Genomic DNA, 14,847 nt, shown 5'->3' with positions numbered 1-14,847 from the left:
AGTCCTCCTTCACTGAAAAGGACTCGAACATCGAAAGTTCTTGGGGAAAAGGGATTCGAGATTAACTATTGTTGAAGCCCGTCTTCTTGAAACTGTGGAGTCTTTTCTCTGAACCACGAATGTCCTACCAACCTATCAAAATATAACAAAGTTGTACAATTTTGTGGCGAACAGGAATTGTGCATCTCATCTCAAGCTTAATGTAAACCCGAAAACAGAAAAACAAGTATTGGGAAAACTTAATTTTAAGCATTCAAGACACAGTGCCTTAGAAAATTTATTTTACGGCTTATCATAACCCAAAAGTTCTAATTAGATCAGTCTTGAATTAGTTCAGGTTTCTAAAGAAGTGTAACAGCAAATTGTTGGTACCAATTTCGGCCTTTTAAGAAGAAGAGCTTTTCTCTATCTTTTTTTCTGTATAACTTCCAAGTAGGTAAGCACAGTTAACTTTAAAGAAGATCCCAAACTAAAATAACATTGATATTTCTTAACCTGGCTCTAACTCTAAATTAAATTCTTTATTTAAACTGACGAACGGGTTTCGTAGTTTGTTGTAGTTAGGTTGCAAACCATTTTAAAACTCTTTCCTGGAACTCGAACTCTAAGGTTAGATAATAACACCCAACTATTTCAAGAGTCACTTAATCTCTATCGTCTGCAAAGCGAATAATTCATGAGCAGATATATAGGCATCACTAAGGAGAAATTAATCCCTTTCACCCAACTTTCTAGGACAAAACACTGGACAGCATAAGGGCATAAAAATGCAAACAGAAAAGGACGAATAAGGAAAGAAGGAAAGAACACGGGTAATAAGGGTAAAAATTAGCACCAAATCAAACAAAACCAGACTAGAAAGGAGATAAAATGACTAGGGAGGACAGAAAGGGACAGGTTAGAACCGAAAAGGACTAGTAAGGACAGAAAAGGAAGACTTAGGGCACTAAAGGACTAGTAAGGACGGAAAAGGACTAGTAAGGACGGAAAAGGACTAGTAAGAACAGAAAAGGACTTATAAGGACATAAAAGGACTAATAAGGACATAAAACGACTAGTTAGGACAGAAAAGGACAAAAAAGGACTAAAGGACTAGTAAAGACAGAAAAGGACTAGTAAGGACGGAAAGGACTAGTAAGGACACAAAAGGACTAGTAAGGACAGAAAAGGACTGACTAATAAAGATAGAAATGGACTAATGAGGACATAAAAAGACGGAAAAGGACTAGTAAGGACGGGAAAGAACTAATAAGGACATAAAAGGACGGAAAAGGACGGAAAAGGACTAATAAGGAAGGGAAAGGATTAGTAAGGACACAAAAGGACTAATAAGGACAGAAATGGACTAATGAGGACATATTAGGACGGAAAATGACTAGTAAGGACACAAAAGGACTAATAAGGACATAAAAGGACTAGTAAGGACATAAAAGGACTAGTAAGACCAGAAAAGGACTAGTAAGGACATAAAAGGACTAGTAAGACCAGAAAAGGACTAGTAAGGACGGGAAAGGACTAGTAGGGATACTAAAGGACTAGTACAGACACAAAAGGATTAGTAAGGACAGAAAAGGACTAATAAAGACATAAAAGGACGGAAAAGGACGGAAAATGATTAGTAAGGACAGAAACGGACAGAAAAGGACGGAAAAGGATTAGTAAGGGCAGAAAAGGACTAATAAGGACAGACATGAACTAATGAGGACATAAAAGGACGGAAAAGGACTAGTAGGGATACTAAAAGACTAGTAAGGACATAAAAAGACTAATATGGACCTAAAAGTACTAGTAAGGACAGAAAAGGACTAGTTATGACGGAAGAGGACGAATAAGTACATAAAAGGACATAAAAGGACACAAAGGACAAGCGAGGAGTAGAAAGTACAGAACAGAGGAGTTTTGAGAAACGCGTACTACTTACAAGACGTTGTACACACTGTTCGTTTAATTTATGTTGCACGACTATATGGTGTGCTAGCATGTAGTACTTACCGGGGAACACAGGGTAACACATGGTAACACAGGGTAACACAGTAACACAGGGTAACATAGGAACTACGTCTTACACAGTTCTTCTCTATCAACTAACAACGCCCTCATGGCCTCTAAGTCAATAGCCCATTCGGCCTTCGCCCTCACGGGCTTTTGACTCAGAGCCCATTCGGGCTAGGAATAATTGTTAAATAGAGCGGTTTTCACTTGACTGTCGAATTGGGATTGGTTTTGGTTTTGGTTTTGGTCTTACTACGTCCTTTGGTTGGCTAATGTATTTACTTTGGTTTTGGTTTTACGACAGTCAAGTGAAAACCGCTCTATCTTGTGTACACGTTTACCCTAGTAATACTGCATACCCTGTATACCCCTATATATCCTGCGTACCCATGTTTACCCTAGTCATAAAGTGTACCTTGTATACCCTTGTTTATCCTGTTTACCCATGTTTACCAACGTCATTCTGTATATTAGCGTACAATTCTTGTCAGGAAAACTAGACAAACTGCAGCGAGGGAAAGCTGGATGTTGTTGTAGATCAGGATTAGCCCTACAAAACAACACTGAAAATTGAAGTCAAGGCCAGCTAATGATTACAAATTAATTTATTTGCCCAATATTTCGATTAGACCAAACTAGTCTTCATCAAGGGCTAGATAAGACCAGTGACCGACGAGTTGAATTTAATCTTCTACATTTATTTTTATATTACCTCTTTATACAAGTTTTCAGCTATTGTATTGCTCCACCAATTATATATATATATTTAAATTATTTTCAAAAGTCTCTACCCGTTTATTCTATTCTTACTTACCTATTCGGAAATTCTTGTGTACAGATCTTCTTTTCAGACTTCTCAGAGGGGTTTGATATGTTAGATTAACATATACTTATAGACGAACTCCACTTCTTGCTGTGGAACCTGTGCTATCTGATTGGATTAAGTCAGTCGTTTCTGACCAATAGAACCCAAGCTGTGTGTATAGGTAATACCTTGTCTGAGTGGAAACACACCCATGGTGACATACCCAAGGAACTAAGATGGGCGTGCCCCGGTTCTCAATTTAGATAAATAGACTCAATACTAGATACGTACTACGGTTTTCATTAGCGATTTGAATTTTGCTTGTTAGGGACAGACACAGTTAAATCATAAAGAAATGGTTATAAATTTCATGAAATATCCCAATAATACCATACAGCCTATTTGCTTTGGAAACCATCAGTTAGAGCAGCGTGTTTCGACATTTAAAAAACTTGGTGTAAAAAATTAGGCTTGATCTTACATGGAACTACCACATTGATTACATTTATGGTAAAGCCGCCAAATGATTCCTTAACGGTGCTTAAAAGAGCTGGTGTAGCTGGCAGCAATATTATCAATATTTATAAGTGCTCTGTGAGATCATTTATACTTGCATATGCTGTCCCGGCATGGCAAGATATTCCCAAGACCTTATCTGTTGTTCTTACAAATAAAGTCAAGACGAATTCTCGATATTTTGTGGGGGTTTCTAGTAAAATAATTATTCTACTCGCGCTTGTTGGATATTAGATTATTATCGCCAACTCGTCGCTACGCGCCTGGTTGGCTACAACCATCTCATCGCATACGCGCACTCTTGGAATAATTGTTAAATCTCCTGTTTACCATGTATATCTAGTACTATTGAATACCCTGTTATACTATGCAATATTCTGTTTACCCACGTAACAGCTGATGTAAACTCTAGTATTCTGTATAACATGTTTATCCTGTTTACTCATGCACACCCTAGAACGGTTGACTCTATGACAATATACAAAATCGTCAAATTCGTGATCAAAAAAACCTCTTACGCTAAACTCGCGGCCTTTCCTTTCAACATCTGCCTGGGAACCATCGACGAAGTTTGAGATGCTGTAGTCGTCTGCTAAAACTGCATCTACAAATAGTTGTCGAAGAGTGTACGTATCCAGGTCTTCAGTACTTAAAGTCCTAGACGGCTCAGGTGCTCTGATAATTGACCTGCCTCATTATGGACAAGTTTTCTTACTTGTCTCATTATTGTACGGAAGGCACAGTCCCCATCAGATTGGACTCTATCCAGCTGCAGGTTGAATGTGGCTAAATGCCGTTTAAGCGTCTCACTATGGCTGTTGATCGTTGGGTCGTCGGTGTCAATGTTGTCCTCAGAAGTAAGAAGTTTTGTCATTTTGCTGAGATGGACAATGTCAAGAGCATTAAAAGAACGATCAGTTTTTTTTTTTTTTTATGAAATCGGCCTCTCGTCTCGATAGTAATAATTCGTAAAAATGTATTTCTTTTATAAAAGGAGAATCACAGGCAAAAATCAGTATACAGACATCAGTCACATCTTATGATTACTGAGTCATTATTTCATAGTCAAAGCAGATCAAGCGTTTCCAAGCGTTTCCCCCACGACAGCGAGACTGCTCGAACCGGGATACTTGGAAGGATTTTGTCCAATGAAATCGACTTCTAAAAAAATAGAAGGAATCTCAAGGTTTTGTTCTTTTTTTTGCAAACGGACCAATTCATTTTTAAGAGATTTAACTCACCTGACCTCTCTGGAAACAACCCTCAAAATTCTGAATTTTATTGGTCTTTTTGTCAAGAAAAAAAATCAGAATTCGTTGATCGAGTAGTCACACTGTAATGAATTTATTATACAAGAGTTGAATCTGTTGGTGGTTTTAGATTTCAGATTCATCTGTACATTCTTTCATGCATAATGAGCAGTGAATTCACTCAGGAGGCAGTTACTGAAATTTCTACCACCTCAGTTTCCCTGAATTTGGTGTAGATGTTTTCGATGCAATTTTATCCATTCACAGATTTTTTATCTGACCAAATACAGAGAAAATCTCGTAAAATAGTCACTGCTTATTACGCATGCAGGAATACCGATTTGAATTTTTATGGAACGACTAACCAATACATGAAAAGAATCTTGTAGGGTGTAGCTTGACCTGCCTTGACTGTAAAGGAAGATAATTATTTTGATTGCTTTCTGGACTGATTAAATCAAGATCAAGCAAAACGCCCACTTCCCCATGTTCCTTTATCAATTCCTCTTAGTAACGATATCATAAGGAGGTCCATAAGTTAAAATGTAGCATCCACTGTGTATTTGGTTTGTTGTAGATGCCATTGTCAGGGGCACCCAACGAGAATATAGTTCAAAACCATTTAAACATAGCATTGTTAAACGTAATTTAGTATTTAAACGTTAGATATAGGCATATTTTTATTCCTTAAAAATTTTTCATCTGTTCGGATTTCCTAGCTGAAAGTCTAGTGAACCGAAAATTATAGCGATCAAAACTTACCTTTTCGAAAATTTCAGCCAGAAAAAAGGCTCCCGAAAATTCTAGGTGACCTTTTCAGGGTAAAAATCCCTTAAAATGGGCAATTATACTATTTTTTAGATGTCCGAAAATCCTAGGAGAAGCGGGGAAGGAAGAAATTTTACAACAAATGTTCCGAAAATTCTAGATCTCAAATCTTCTTCCGAACAGATATTATCCGAAAATTGACGTTGGGTGCCCCTGCATTGTGTTATAATTAAGGCTCGAACTCGGATAACTCGAAGAGAAGAGTGTGAAAACAATAGCTGCACTTGTAAATCACACTTGTAAAAGTTTTATAAAAACATTGACCCCTAGCTATATTTCACCCCACTTTCCAGTCATTTTTACCGGAGTTAAGTTTCTGAATTTCCTTGCCCTTGATAAGAAAGAGTCACTGAAATTTACGCCCGAAATTTACCCAGATAACTTGATTTCTCAGGTTCTTTTAACTCCACTCGGATGCCCTCATGTTACCGGGAAAAACGCTAGTTTAAAACAAATTGTGGTTTCATTGGTGAATCGAACAGATCACGTTTTCTTATATAAAAAATGCCTAATCATGTTAGTATTTCTGATAAATTTACACTGTACCATACACTGAAGTGCTGAAAAACTGATCGATAACTATCAGTTTTAACATGACAATCGACCGCGATAACTCGAACTGGGATTGTTAGCAACACTCTCCGTTGCAAAGTGTGCGTTCAAAAATAAACTAAGTCGTTTTAGAATAAGCGTGCGCAGTCGAGCTGTCGTATCTGTAAACCGACTATGCAGGGAAATTACGAAATTGGTAAAACGGATTGGAGCGAAATCAAATTATGGCCCACTATTTCAGACCCTCAGCCGTCTTCCCAATGTTTTAATGTGATTCATCGCAAAAATTACATTTTCCATTGGAACATGGTGGTGTACTGAAATTTAGGACCGAGCAGGCGGAAAGGTGCGACTTGAGGGCCTCCGGAAAGCCGTTGGACAACCAAACCCAATGCCAGGGGGATTCTAGCTGGTGCATGCTGACATCCGTTCACAAAATTCCTGATTTGGTTGTCCAAAATGCAATACCTCCGCTTTAGATCTTTAATTTTTGCGACAATGAATAAAATTAATTAGACGAAAAAACCAAAAAAAGTAAGTCGGGGTAAGGTGACAAAAAATGAGCTTTTGAAGCCCTTGTCGAACAAGCCGTTCGTCTACAAAAGATAATTGAGTCATTAACACGTCACAAAAACGTTGTCCTTGTACCACTCAAAGACTGATCATACGGGCATAAAAAGATAGCTGACTTTTTCTATACAATGGAAAGGATATATATACAAAACATGGGTACCCAGGATATATATAATAAAGGGGTATACAAGGCATACAGTATGACTAGAGTAAACATGGGTACACAAGATATATAGCGGTATACTGCATATACAGTTCTACTAGGGTAAACATGGGTGCACAGGATTTATAGGGGTATACCTGTTATGCTGGTATTATAAATATCAGGGAGTCTATATGGAAACTACCATGAATTACTTGGCCCTAAGCTCGACTAAGCTTCAGTTCCAAGCCTCCTCTGGTAACACGGATAGAAGCCTTGAACTAGCCTGGGTATGAGGGGCAACATTACCTGAACGAAACATGGCGGACGGAGAACAATTTGCTAAGGAGGCAGAAAATTTAACACCGAAAGAAGAACTTGAGGTTAACATGGATGTACAAGAGGGGGGGCCTGAACAAGACAGGTAGAATCGTGAATGAGTGGCGTTAAAGTTTTTATTTGTTTTTAAAACTGACTTACATCTTTCTGTTTCATAAGTCTGACGATGGCTGAGGCAAAGAAAGCGGAAGGTAATAAGGAGTACGCTCAGAAGCACTATGAAGCGGCTGTAAAGCTCTACTCAGAAGCAATAGGTAGGATTCTTCTGTGAAAGCATCTAGATTCAATCACAGCGAGAACATAGTACACATTACATGATCCGAGTTGTACGAATAAAGGGACCAGTGTGCAGCTAGAGTACTGTATGGCAAGTTTTTTAGAAAGCTTATTGTGCGTACCAAAATCGTAGTATTGCTCGCGGCAGCATTGGACCTAACAAGAGATTTTCATCTTACTTCCAGAGGAGTGGCCAAGAACTTTTTTTTCACATCCTCTTCTTACACTTTGCTTTTTGATCAGTACAGTGAGGTTATATACGAAAGGATGGACTGGTAGTTAGTCTCGCTTGCGTAAGCAGCGAGACTCGTAATCTGCGATGCGTTTCCCCCCCGGGGGGTTACTCCCTTATATAGGCTATATAGGTATGTGTGGCGCCAAAGGGTATGGTTTTTTTAGCCGTTTTGATCTGAAGTAGGGTATCAGTTTGGACCATTTTGGTCTGAAATAGGGTATTATGGTTTGTGCACTCTAGTCTTGAATTGCGTATGTTTTTTAGAAGAAGCTACTTCTTTATCATTTGGTGATAAGACCATTTCCCTTTAATGTTTACACCAACCGTTTACGTGCCGTAACAGCTTGTCACGCGCTCTAGTCACACACTGGGCTCCAGGGTTTCAGGTCTGAAATAAGGTAGGGAAAATCACAGATTTTGGTTTGAAATAGGGTAATGGTTTCAGGAAGTGTGCCGCACACCCCCACCCAATTTTTCTGGAAGTACTCCCCCCCCCCACCCCCCCGGGTTTTTCGTCTTATTTTATCTTACTTAAAAAAACCGTGATGGTCTTGTGCTGTAAACTTTTATTGTATTATATCTTGTGATGAGGTTGTTTATTTTTTTCGGCGATTATGATTGATATGACGTGTCATGCAAGCCTGAGGGTTTCATTTCCCATGGAAAACAAGTTTTTGGTTCTGTGCACAGATATCATGGGAAACGATCAGTAACATTTTGTTTTGGTTCCCTGAAAACTCATGGGAAGCCATCCCGTAAAAGGTTTTTAATTTTGCAAAGTCATATTTTTTTCCTTGGCCCTGGACACCATAAACCATTAAAGTATAATACTATTTGGTAATGATTCAAGATGAAACTGATAGATGCTAAACATTTCAGTTTTGCACATGAGTTGTAAGTAAAGATTTGACATACTAGTTAAGTAACTGTGTGAAAAAGTAAAGAATTTCTGTAAATGGATCTCTAAGGCTGAAGATGGCACTGGAAAACTATTTTTTGTTTCTGTTATTTTAAGACCACAGCAACAACATGGTACCAGAAAGTTTTGTTACCGTGAAATCCTAGGGCTTGCCATGTAAATCACTTTCTGACAATGATGTACTTTCTCTAGAAGTGAGGCCCTTGAATTCTCATGTATTTATACGCGCGTATAGCCTGTGACCGCAGGCGTATTTTCAATTGTCGCTAACACGTGTACTAAATCAATTCAGAAACAAATAAAAAGTATCGACATAGATAAAGTAGGAAGTAAATAACCTTTAGCGAGTAAATCCTGTTTTGTGTAGAATTAATCACCTCCTCATTTCTTGATCTAATCTCCAAGCAAGCGACACTGAATGCCACTGTAAGTGTGTTTTTTGGGTCAAAATCTTTTTGTACTCCTTCTTTTCAGTGCACTGAACTGTAAAACATGACCATATTAGGTGGTCTGGGGCATGGTCACCCACAAAAAATTGACGTTTAGATTGTCTAAAACAGCTGGAAATGCACCTAAAACTGAACGTGCAGCACACGTTTTGGCAGTTTTCTTTGCCAATTGCCATCATTGCACAACTAACATTGTCAAACTTGATGGAAATGGCAATGCAATTGTTGCTTTAACAATGATTGTCTTTAATATTGATTTTCCTTTCATCCCATGTGACTGTTGATTTTATCAGAAATACCCATACATATAGAGTGTCAATACTTTTACACATTTTTAGTTTATAGTTACATTTTTGTGACATCTGCGCTTGCACGAGTAGTCACTATTGCCATCGTGTTAGTTTTCTGAAAGTGAGTAAGTAACAACAGAATATACTTTAGAGCCAATCAGCATACAAAGATGTCCATTTTTTGGAATGAATAGAATGAATAATACAGCTCACTGTCTGTGTATTTCACCATAAACGTTTGTGTGTAAGCTTTACCTCTTTTCTGGGATTTTAGGCTAAAGAAATCAAGGATGCAGTTTAGCTGTAAAACAATCTCTTGTGGCTTATGACAACTCAAAATGCAATCATCTCCTTCAACGGTTTTGTTATCTGTTTGCATGCTAGTAACAGCCATTCAAACATTTGCAGTACCCTTTCAAACAGATTTCAAAGAATTTTTTTATGTCCATTAATTTCTTAAATCCAACAGATATTTGTTAAATTCAGAGAATAGACTTAAAGTGCAGCTTAATGGACAAAACTTTAGAATGTTGAGAAGACTCATAGGAATTTGTTATATAATGAAACTTTAAAAAATACTCCAATTTATTGCATGTCATCTGGCATTGTTGGTTTCATTGGTGAAACTAATCCTGGTGAATTATTTTTTTATCTAGCACATAACCAAAAGTCTGTTCCAAGATTTTACAGCACAAAATATTTGAAATGTCAGAAATTCTGTTTTATGAACAACATTATTTCTAGCTCTTCATCAAGCCTTGATTTTCGTGAGTAGCATAGAAGGTGCTTTTCTCCCTGATTGGTTTCCACTGTACTTGGTCATCAATAGATGACAAACAATGAGAGTTCCATTAAATGAAAACATCTTTAAATCATTGTTTCCTCCACTTGTTAATTTTTGTTGGTGAAAACAACATAATTTGTACATGTACATGTTCAAATATTGTAAGTTTTTCATGACCCTCTGGAAAAATTATTCTACATTTCGGAAATTTTGGCCTTTTACTCCCCTTTCCTTTGGATATTCCACTGACCATCCATGGGGGTAGTATGGATATTTTGTGGAATCACACATTTAATGGAAGCGGAAAGTCATTTACATATTGGTGGAACAAATATATTAGGAGCTGAGACAAGTTTAATGATAGGTGTTTATAGTCACACTCATTTTTGAAGATTTAGGAAAGTGTTTTAACAGTGTTCAGTTAAAATTTAAAGTGGAAATGTGTTTGCAGTGACTTGCTCTTTATCTAGACAAAACGTACAGTGTAGGTACTTCATGTTGCGTCTTAAAGGAAATAGGTTAAATCAAGTCTGTGAAATTCATCATGAAAAGTACAGGCCCCTGGGTGGGGATTTAAAGCTACACTTGATTACATTGATAGGTGGCAGTCTGTAGATATTAAAAAAACTCTTCACATTCAGTCAGAAAAAACCCTTTGGTGGAACATTTGCAAAAATCACAATCAAATTTTCCTAAAGGATGTTCTTTTTCAAGGAACTGAAATGCTGTGTTTACGACGTAGCCGCGAGTCAAAAATTGCCCAAAATTATACCATTTTCAAACCCCTTGGGAAGAAAAGGAGGTGGGTAAGTAAGGCATCCCAGTTACAATACTGTTAAGCTGGACCCCAATACCCCTTTGCCCTTTGTCAGGTGAATTTGGAAAACTGTGCATACCTCTGGGAAATTCCCAGCTACAGAATATATTCATGTACATAAGAATGTGTTGTGTGGATTTGAAATGAATTAGAAAAAGTCATAACTTAAATTAGTTTATTTCCATTTTTATTTTAGAGTTGGCCCCTTCAGTAGCTACATATTATGGAAATCGCTCAGCAGCTTTCTTGATGCTGGTAAATTATGATAAAGCTTTGGAAGATGCACGTGCTGCCATTAAACTGGATGACAATTTTGTGAAGGTTAGTTAGGTGCATATTCTGAACCAACAGACAGTCAAGTCACAATCGAGGTCACATCATAAAAAAATAACAAATAAACGTTTTGTAGTTTTTTGAGGACCAGATTTGGCATATTAAGCAAGAAAAATCATGTGATATTGGAAAACAGTAGACGAACATATGTAAAAATCCCACTAAAGAGCTGCGCATACAGGTCACTTTGAATGTGATGTCATCATATGCATTGGTATCTCCTGATACATAAGTCATTAGTTTTTGTTCTGTTAAATTATGCTCAATTCAAATTTTGGTTTTTCTTTGTTTTGTTGCTAAGAGCTCACATCAGCTTCCCTTTAACTCAGCTTTGAGGAATTGATATGGCAGGTGTAGAAAGCATGACTTGAAAATTAACTCAGCAGTCTGTGTGCTAGTCTTGATAATACTTCACTCTTGTGCAAATAATATTTGTTTGTGAAGGAAATGTGCTATGAAAATAGTGTTATCTCCAGACAAACTTTGGTGTGGTAATAAAATTACCCTCACCCCATAACTCTACCGATATGCTTCCCTTACCCTCACGCTTGTTGTTTGTCCTTTTGAGGGATAAAGATGACTATGACTTCACAATTCAGAGTAGTGGCTGTGGGTCCTTAGGGTCCTTAGATGGCTAGTGAGACCACACATAGGGCATGAGTGTGTGGGTGCTGCAGTGGAGGTGGAGGTTGCTCTGCCTTTGCGTGTGGCACGTTTCCTCTATGGTTCAGTGGTCTGTTGGTATTTGGCTGCATTGGCCCCAGTGGTGACTTTGTTGCGCCAAGCTGGACTATCCTGAGCAAGTGACTCCCAACTACTGGGGTTGATGTCCAAGTCTTTGAGGGCCTCTTTGAGGCAGTCTTTGAAACATTTTTTCTGTCCCCCAACTGAGCACTTCAACCCACCAACCAAATGCCCTGCATAGTAGCTGCTTTGGCAGACGGCTGTCCGGCATTCTGGTGACATGGCACTGCCATCTAACGTGGGGTTTCTTTATTGGGAGGGTATGAATACTGGGAATTCTGGCCCTTTCTATGAACTCCGAGTCTGGAATTTTGTCTTGCCATCTGATGTAGAGGCACAGAGGCACCTTAGGTGGAAATGATTGAGGTGCTTGGCATGTCTGCTGTAGATAGTACAGTCCAGGCCTAGCATGAGTAGCAGAGAGTGGCAAGTATTACTGCATGGTAGACCTTCAGCTTAGTGGAGAGGCTGATACCTCTTCACTCCCAGACATTCTCACACAGTCTTCCAAAGGCGACGCTGGCCTTAGCAATCCTGTTGTTGACATCGGCATTGACGCACACCACTCTTCAACGTGTTCTACGCCCCTTAACCATAATGTGTGGTTCCTGGTAAGGCTTTCCTGGTGCAGGCTGATATGTGGCTTCAGCCTTTTTGGTACTGATCGTAAGGCTGAAGTTGTCACAGCCTTGCGATAAATAGTCCATTTTGTACTGCGTCATAAATAAATGAATAAATAAATAATGATATAATAAAAAATTAATATTTATGTAGAGCCTATACTTTTCAGTGCTACACGCCTTACAATGCTGTAAAAAGGTCCAGATAAAAAAATTAAAAAAATTTAGAATCATTAACATATGGGGGGCTTATGGATTTCACTAAAAACCATGAATTTTTTTCATGGCCACGGTGTGTGAATTGAGTGTTCATGCCTGTTCACTCCATGTGAGAAATTTTCACTCTTGGCGTGAAACTAATCATGTTGAGCAAGATAAGTGAAGACCATCACGTTGTGCTTTTTTAACTGGTGTAAACTATCCCCCCATGAAATTAAGAGTGGACCTGTGTCTTTTTTGTTTTTTCTCTCCCCTCCCTCTGCCTTTCCAACTCAGTAGAAAAAAGTGGCTGGTCACGTCAAGCGAAATTTGTGGAAGTTGATATGCACATAATTATCTTTCTCTGAGAATATTCAAGCTGTTTTTAATGGCTTATGAAAAAAAAAAAAGCATTCAGACTATTCCACATTCAGGCCTGTAAAGCCACAAATAATAAATAATCAGTAGAAAAAAGTGGCTGGTCACGTCAAGCGAAATTTGTGGAAGTTGATATGCACATAATTATCTTTCTCTGAGAATATTCAAGCTGTTTTTAATGGCTTATGAAAAAAAAAAAAGCATTCAGACTATTCCACATTCAGGCCTGTAAAGCCACAAATAATTATTACAATCAACTCGTACATGTAGTTGCATAATCAGTGATTTTCTGGTTCATATTTTTATGTGTTCACTCTGGCCGTTAAAAAATTTACGCAATCAGAATGTACGGCATGTTTCATGACTGCAACAGTCAGTGACTCTCATCCCTTTTTTTCCCAGCAACATGCAAATTTTCCCAAGGTCAAAGACACTTAGTTATTTACCACATATCGCAAGGTTTTCACTCAAGAAACCTAGCAAATTCTTTGCAGTAAGACTATTACTGGCATTCCTAAAACGGGGGTGTTGTCATCTGTGTCGGACGCGTATTGCATACATATTTGTCACCACGGAGGCTAGCATTGGCATATAAAACTTAGTTGAAGAGATAAAAGCCCCCAAATTCTGAATTTTAAATGATATTTTGGTTTCAAATTTAGAGAATACAGAGATGGAATCATGCAGTTGTTTATTATCTTCAGTGACTCACTTTTAAAGCAATTTCATTTGCTTTGTAGCCTGCGAACTAGAGCAAAAGAAACTGGATGCTCTTGCAGACTATTTGTTTTGCTGAAAATCAAAAAGAACATGTTACATTCATCTGGGCAAATAAGGCTTCCATGACATCTAAACAATACACTTTTGAAAACAATGTTACATTTCATTATATTGTGGCAGAAACACTGTTTTACAACACAAAAAAACCCCCTGTATTTGCGTGTTCAGAAGAAAAAGGCAGCAATTAGATAACATGCAGCTTTCAACACTGACTTTGATACACTAAATCACTGAAATTTGCATTGTAGTTATAATTATAGAGTAATAAATTTAAAATAATAAATTATGGGAAAGTAAAATGCTTACTCTGTAGGAGCGGATTTTCTCCATAGAGACAGTAACTTTTTCATGGGGTGAAATATCTTCACAGCATGAATAGACCTTTTTACCGATATGGCGGCCATATTGAGTTAATTCGATTTAGGGAGTATTAAAGGATGCCCAGGGGGCATGAGCGCATTTCGCTTGTATTTTCGAGCCCTTTACAGGACATTTTTTCTTAAAGTTTTCTTAGAATAAGATTGTAATGGGAAAAAAGATCCTTGTGCCGTGTTTGGATGTAATAATGATCGCCTTTTTCTAGTGTAGTTTTAGAAATATGGTCTTTCACCGTGTAATTCTCGGGAAAAGGGCGATCATTATACACATCAAAACACGGCACAAGGATCTTGTTTCCCATTACAATCTTATTCTAAGAAAACTTTAAGAAAAAATGTCCCGAAAAGCGCTCGAAAATACAAACAAAATGTGCTCATGCCCCCTGGGCATCCTATAATACTCCTTGAATCGAATTAATTCAATATGCCGCCGTATCGGTAAAAAGGTCTATTAAATTCCATGGTGTCACTGAAATATTTTCACAGTGTGAAATATTTTCATGGCGATTATTAACTTTTTCACTGCGTGAAATTTTCACCGTGGCCATCACTTTTTAACGGCATGTTCACTTTGTGTTACAGAAATTTCACTCACATTCCAAAAATTTTTCTTACTTTCACTGCCAGGACCGTGAAAATAGGCAGTGTGT

At 37.9% G+C, this 14,847-nt stretch overlaps 1 protein-coding gene across 1 annotated transcript in view; it reads left to right on the top strand.

Annotated features, from left to right (window-relative positions):
- The first annotated feature begins 6,944 nt into the window (after positions 1–6,944).
- Positions 6,945–14,847, top strand: part of LOC140923904 (dnaJ homolog subfamily C member 7-like) — a 55,776-nt gene continuing 47,873 nt past the window's right edge. The window contains exons 1-3 of the mRNA XM_073373925.1: positions 6,945–7,082; positions 7,157–7,251; positions 10,964–11,088. Coding sequence (XP_073230026.1) covers positions 6,979–7,082; positions 7,157–7,251; positions 10,964–11,088 — 324 coding nt within the window. The 5' untranslated portion in view covers positions 6,945–6,978. The remainder of the gene's footprint in view (positions 7,083–7,156; positions 7,252–10,963; positions 11,089–14,847) is intronic.

Source organism: Porites lutea, chromosome 14 (assembly GCF_958299795.1).
Source record: "Porites lutea chromosome 14, jaPorLute2.1, whole genome shotgun sequence".
Taxonomy (NCBI): Eukaryota; Metazoa; Cnidaria; class Anthozoa; order Scleractinia; family Poritidae; genus Porites; species Porites lutea.
The sequence above is the reverse complement of the archived record's forward strand: the minus strand, read 5'-3'. Positions and strand labels throughout refer to the sequence as shown.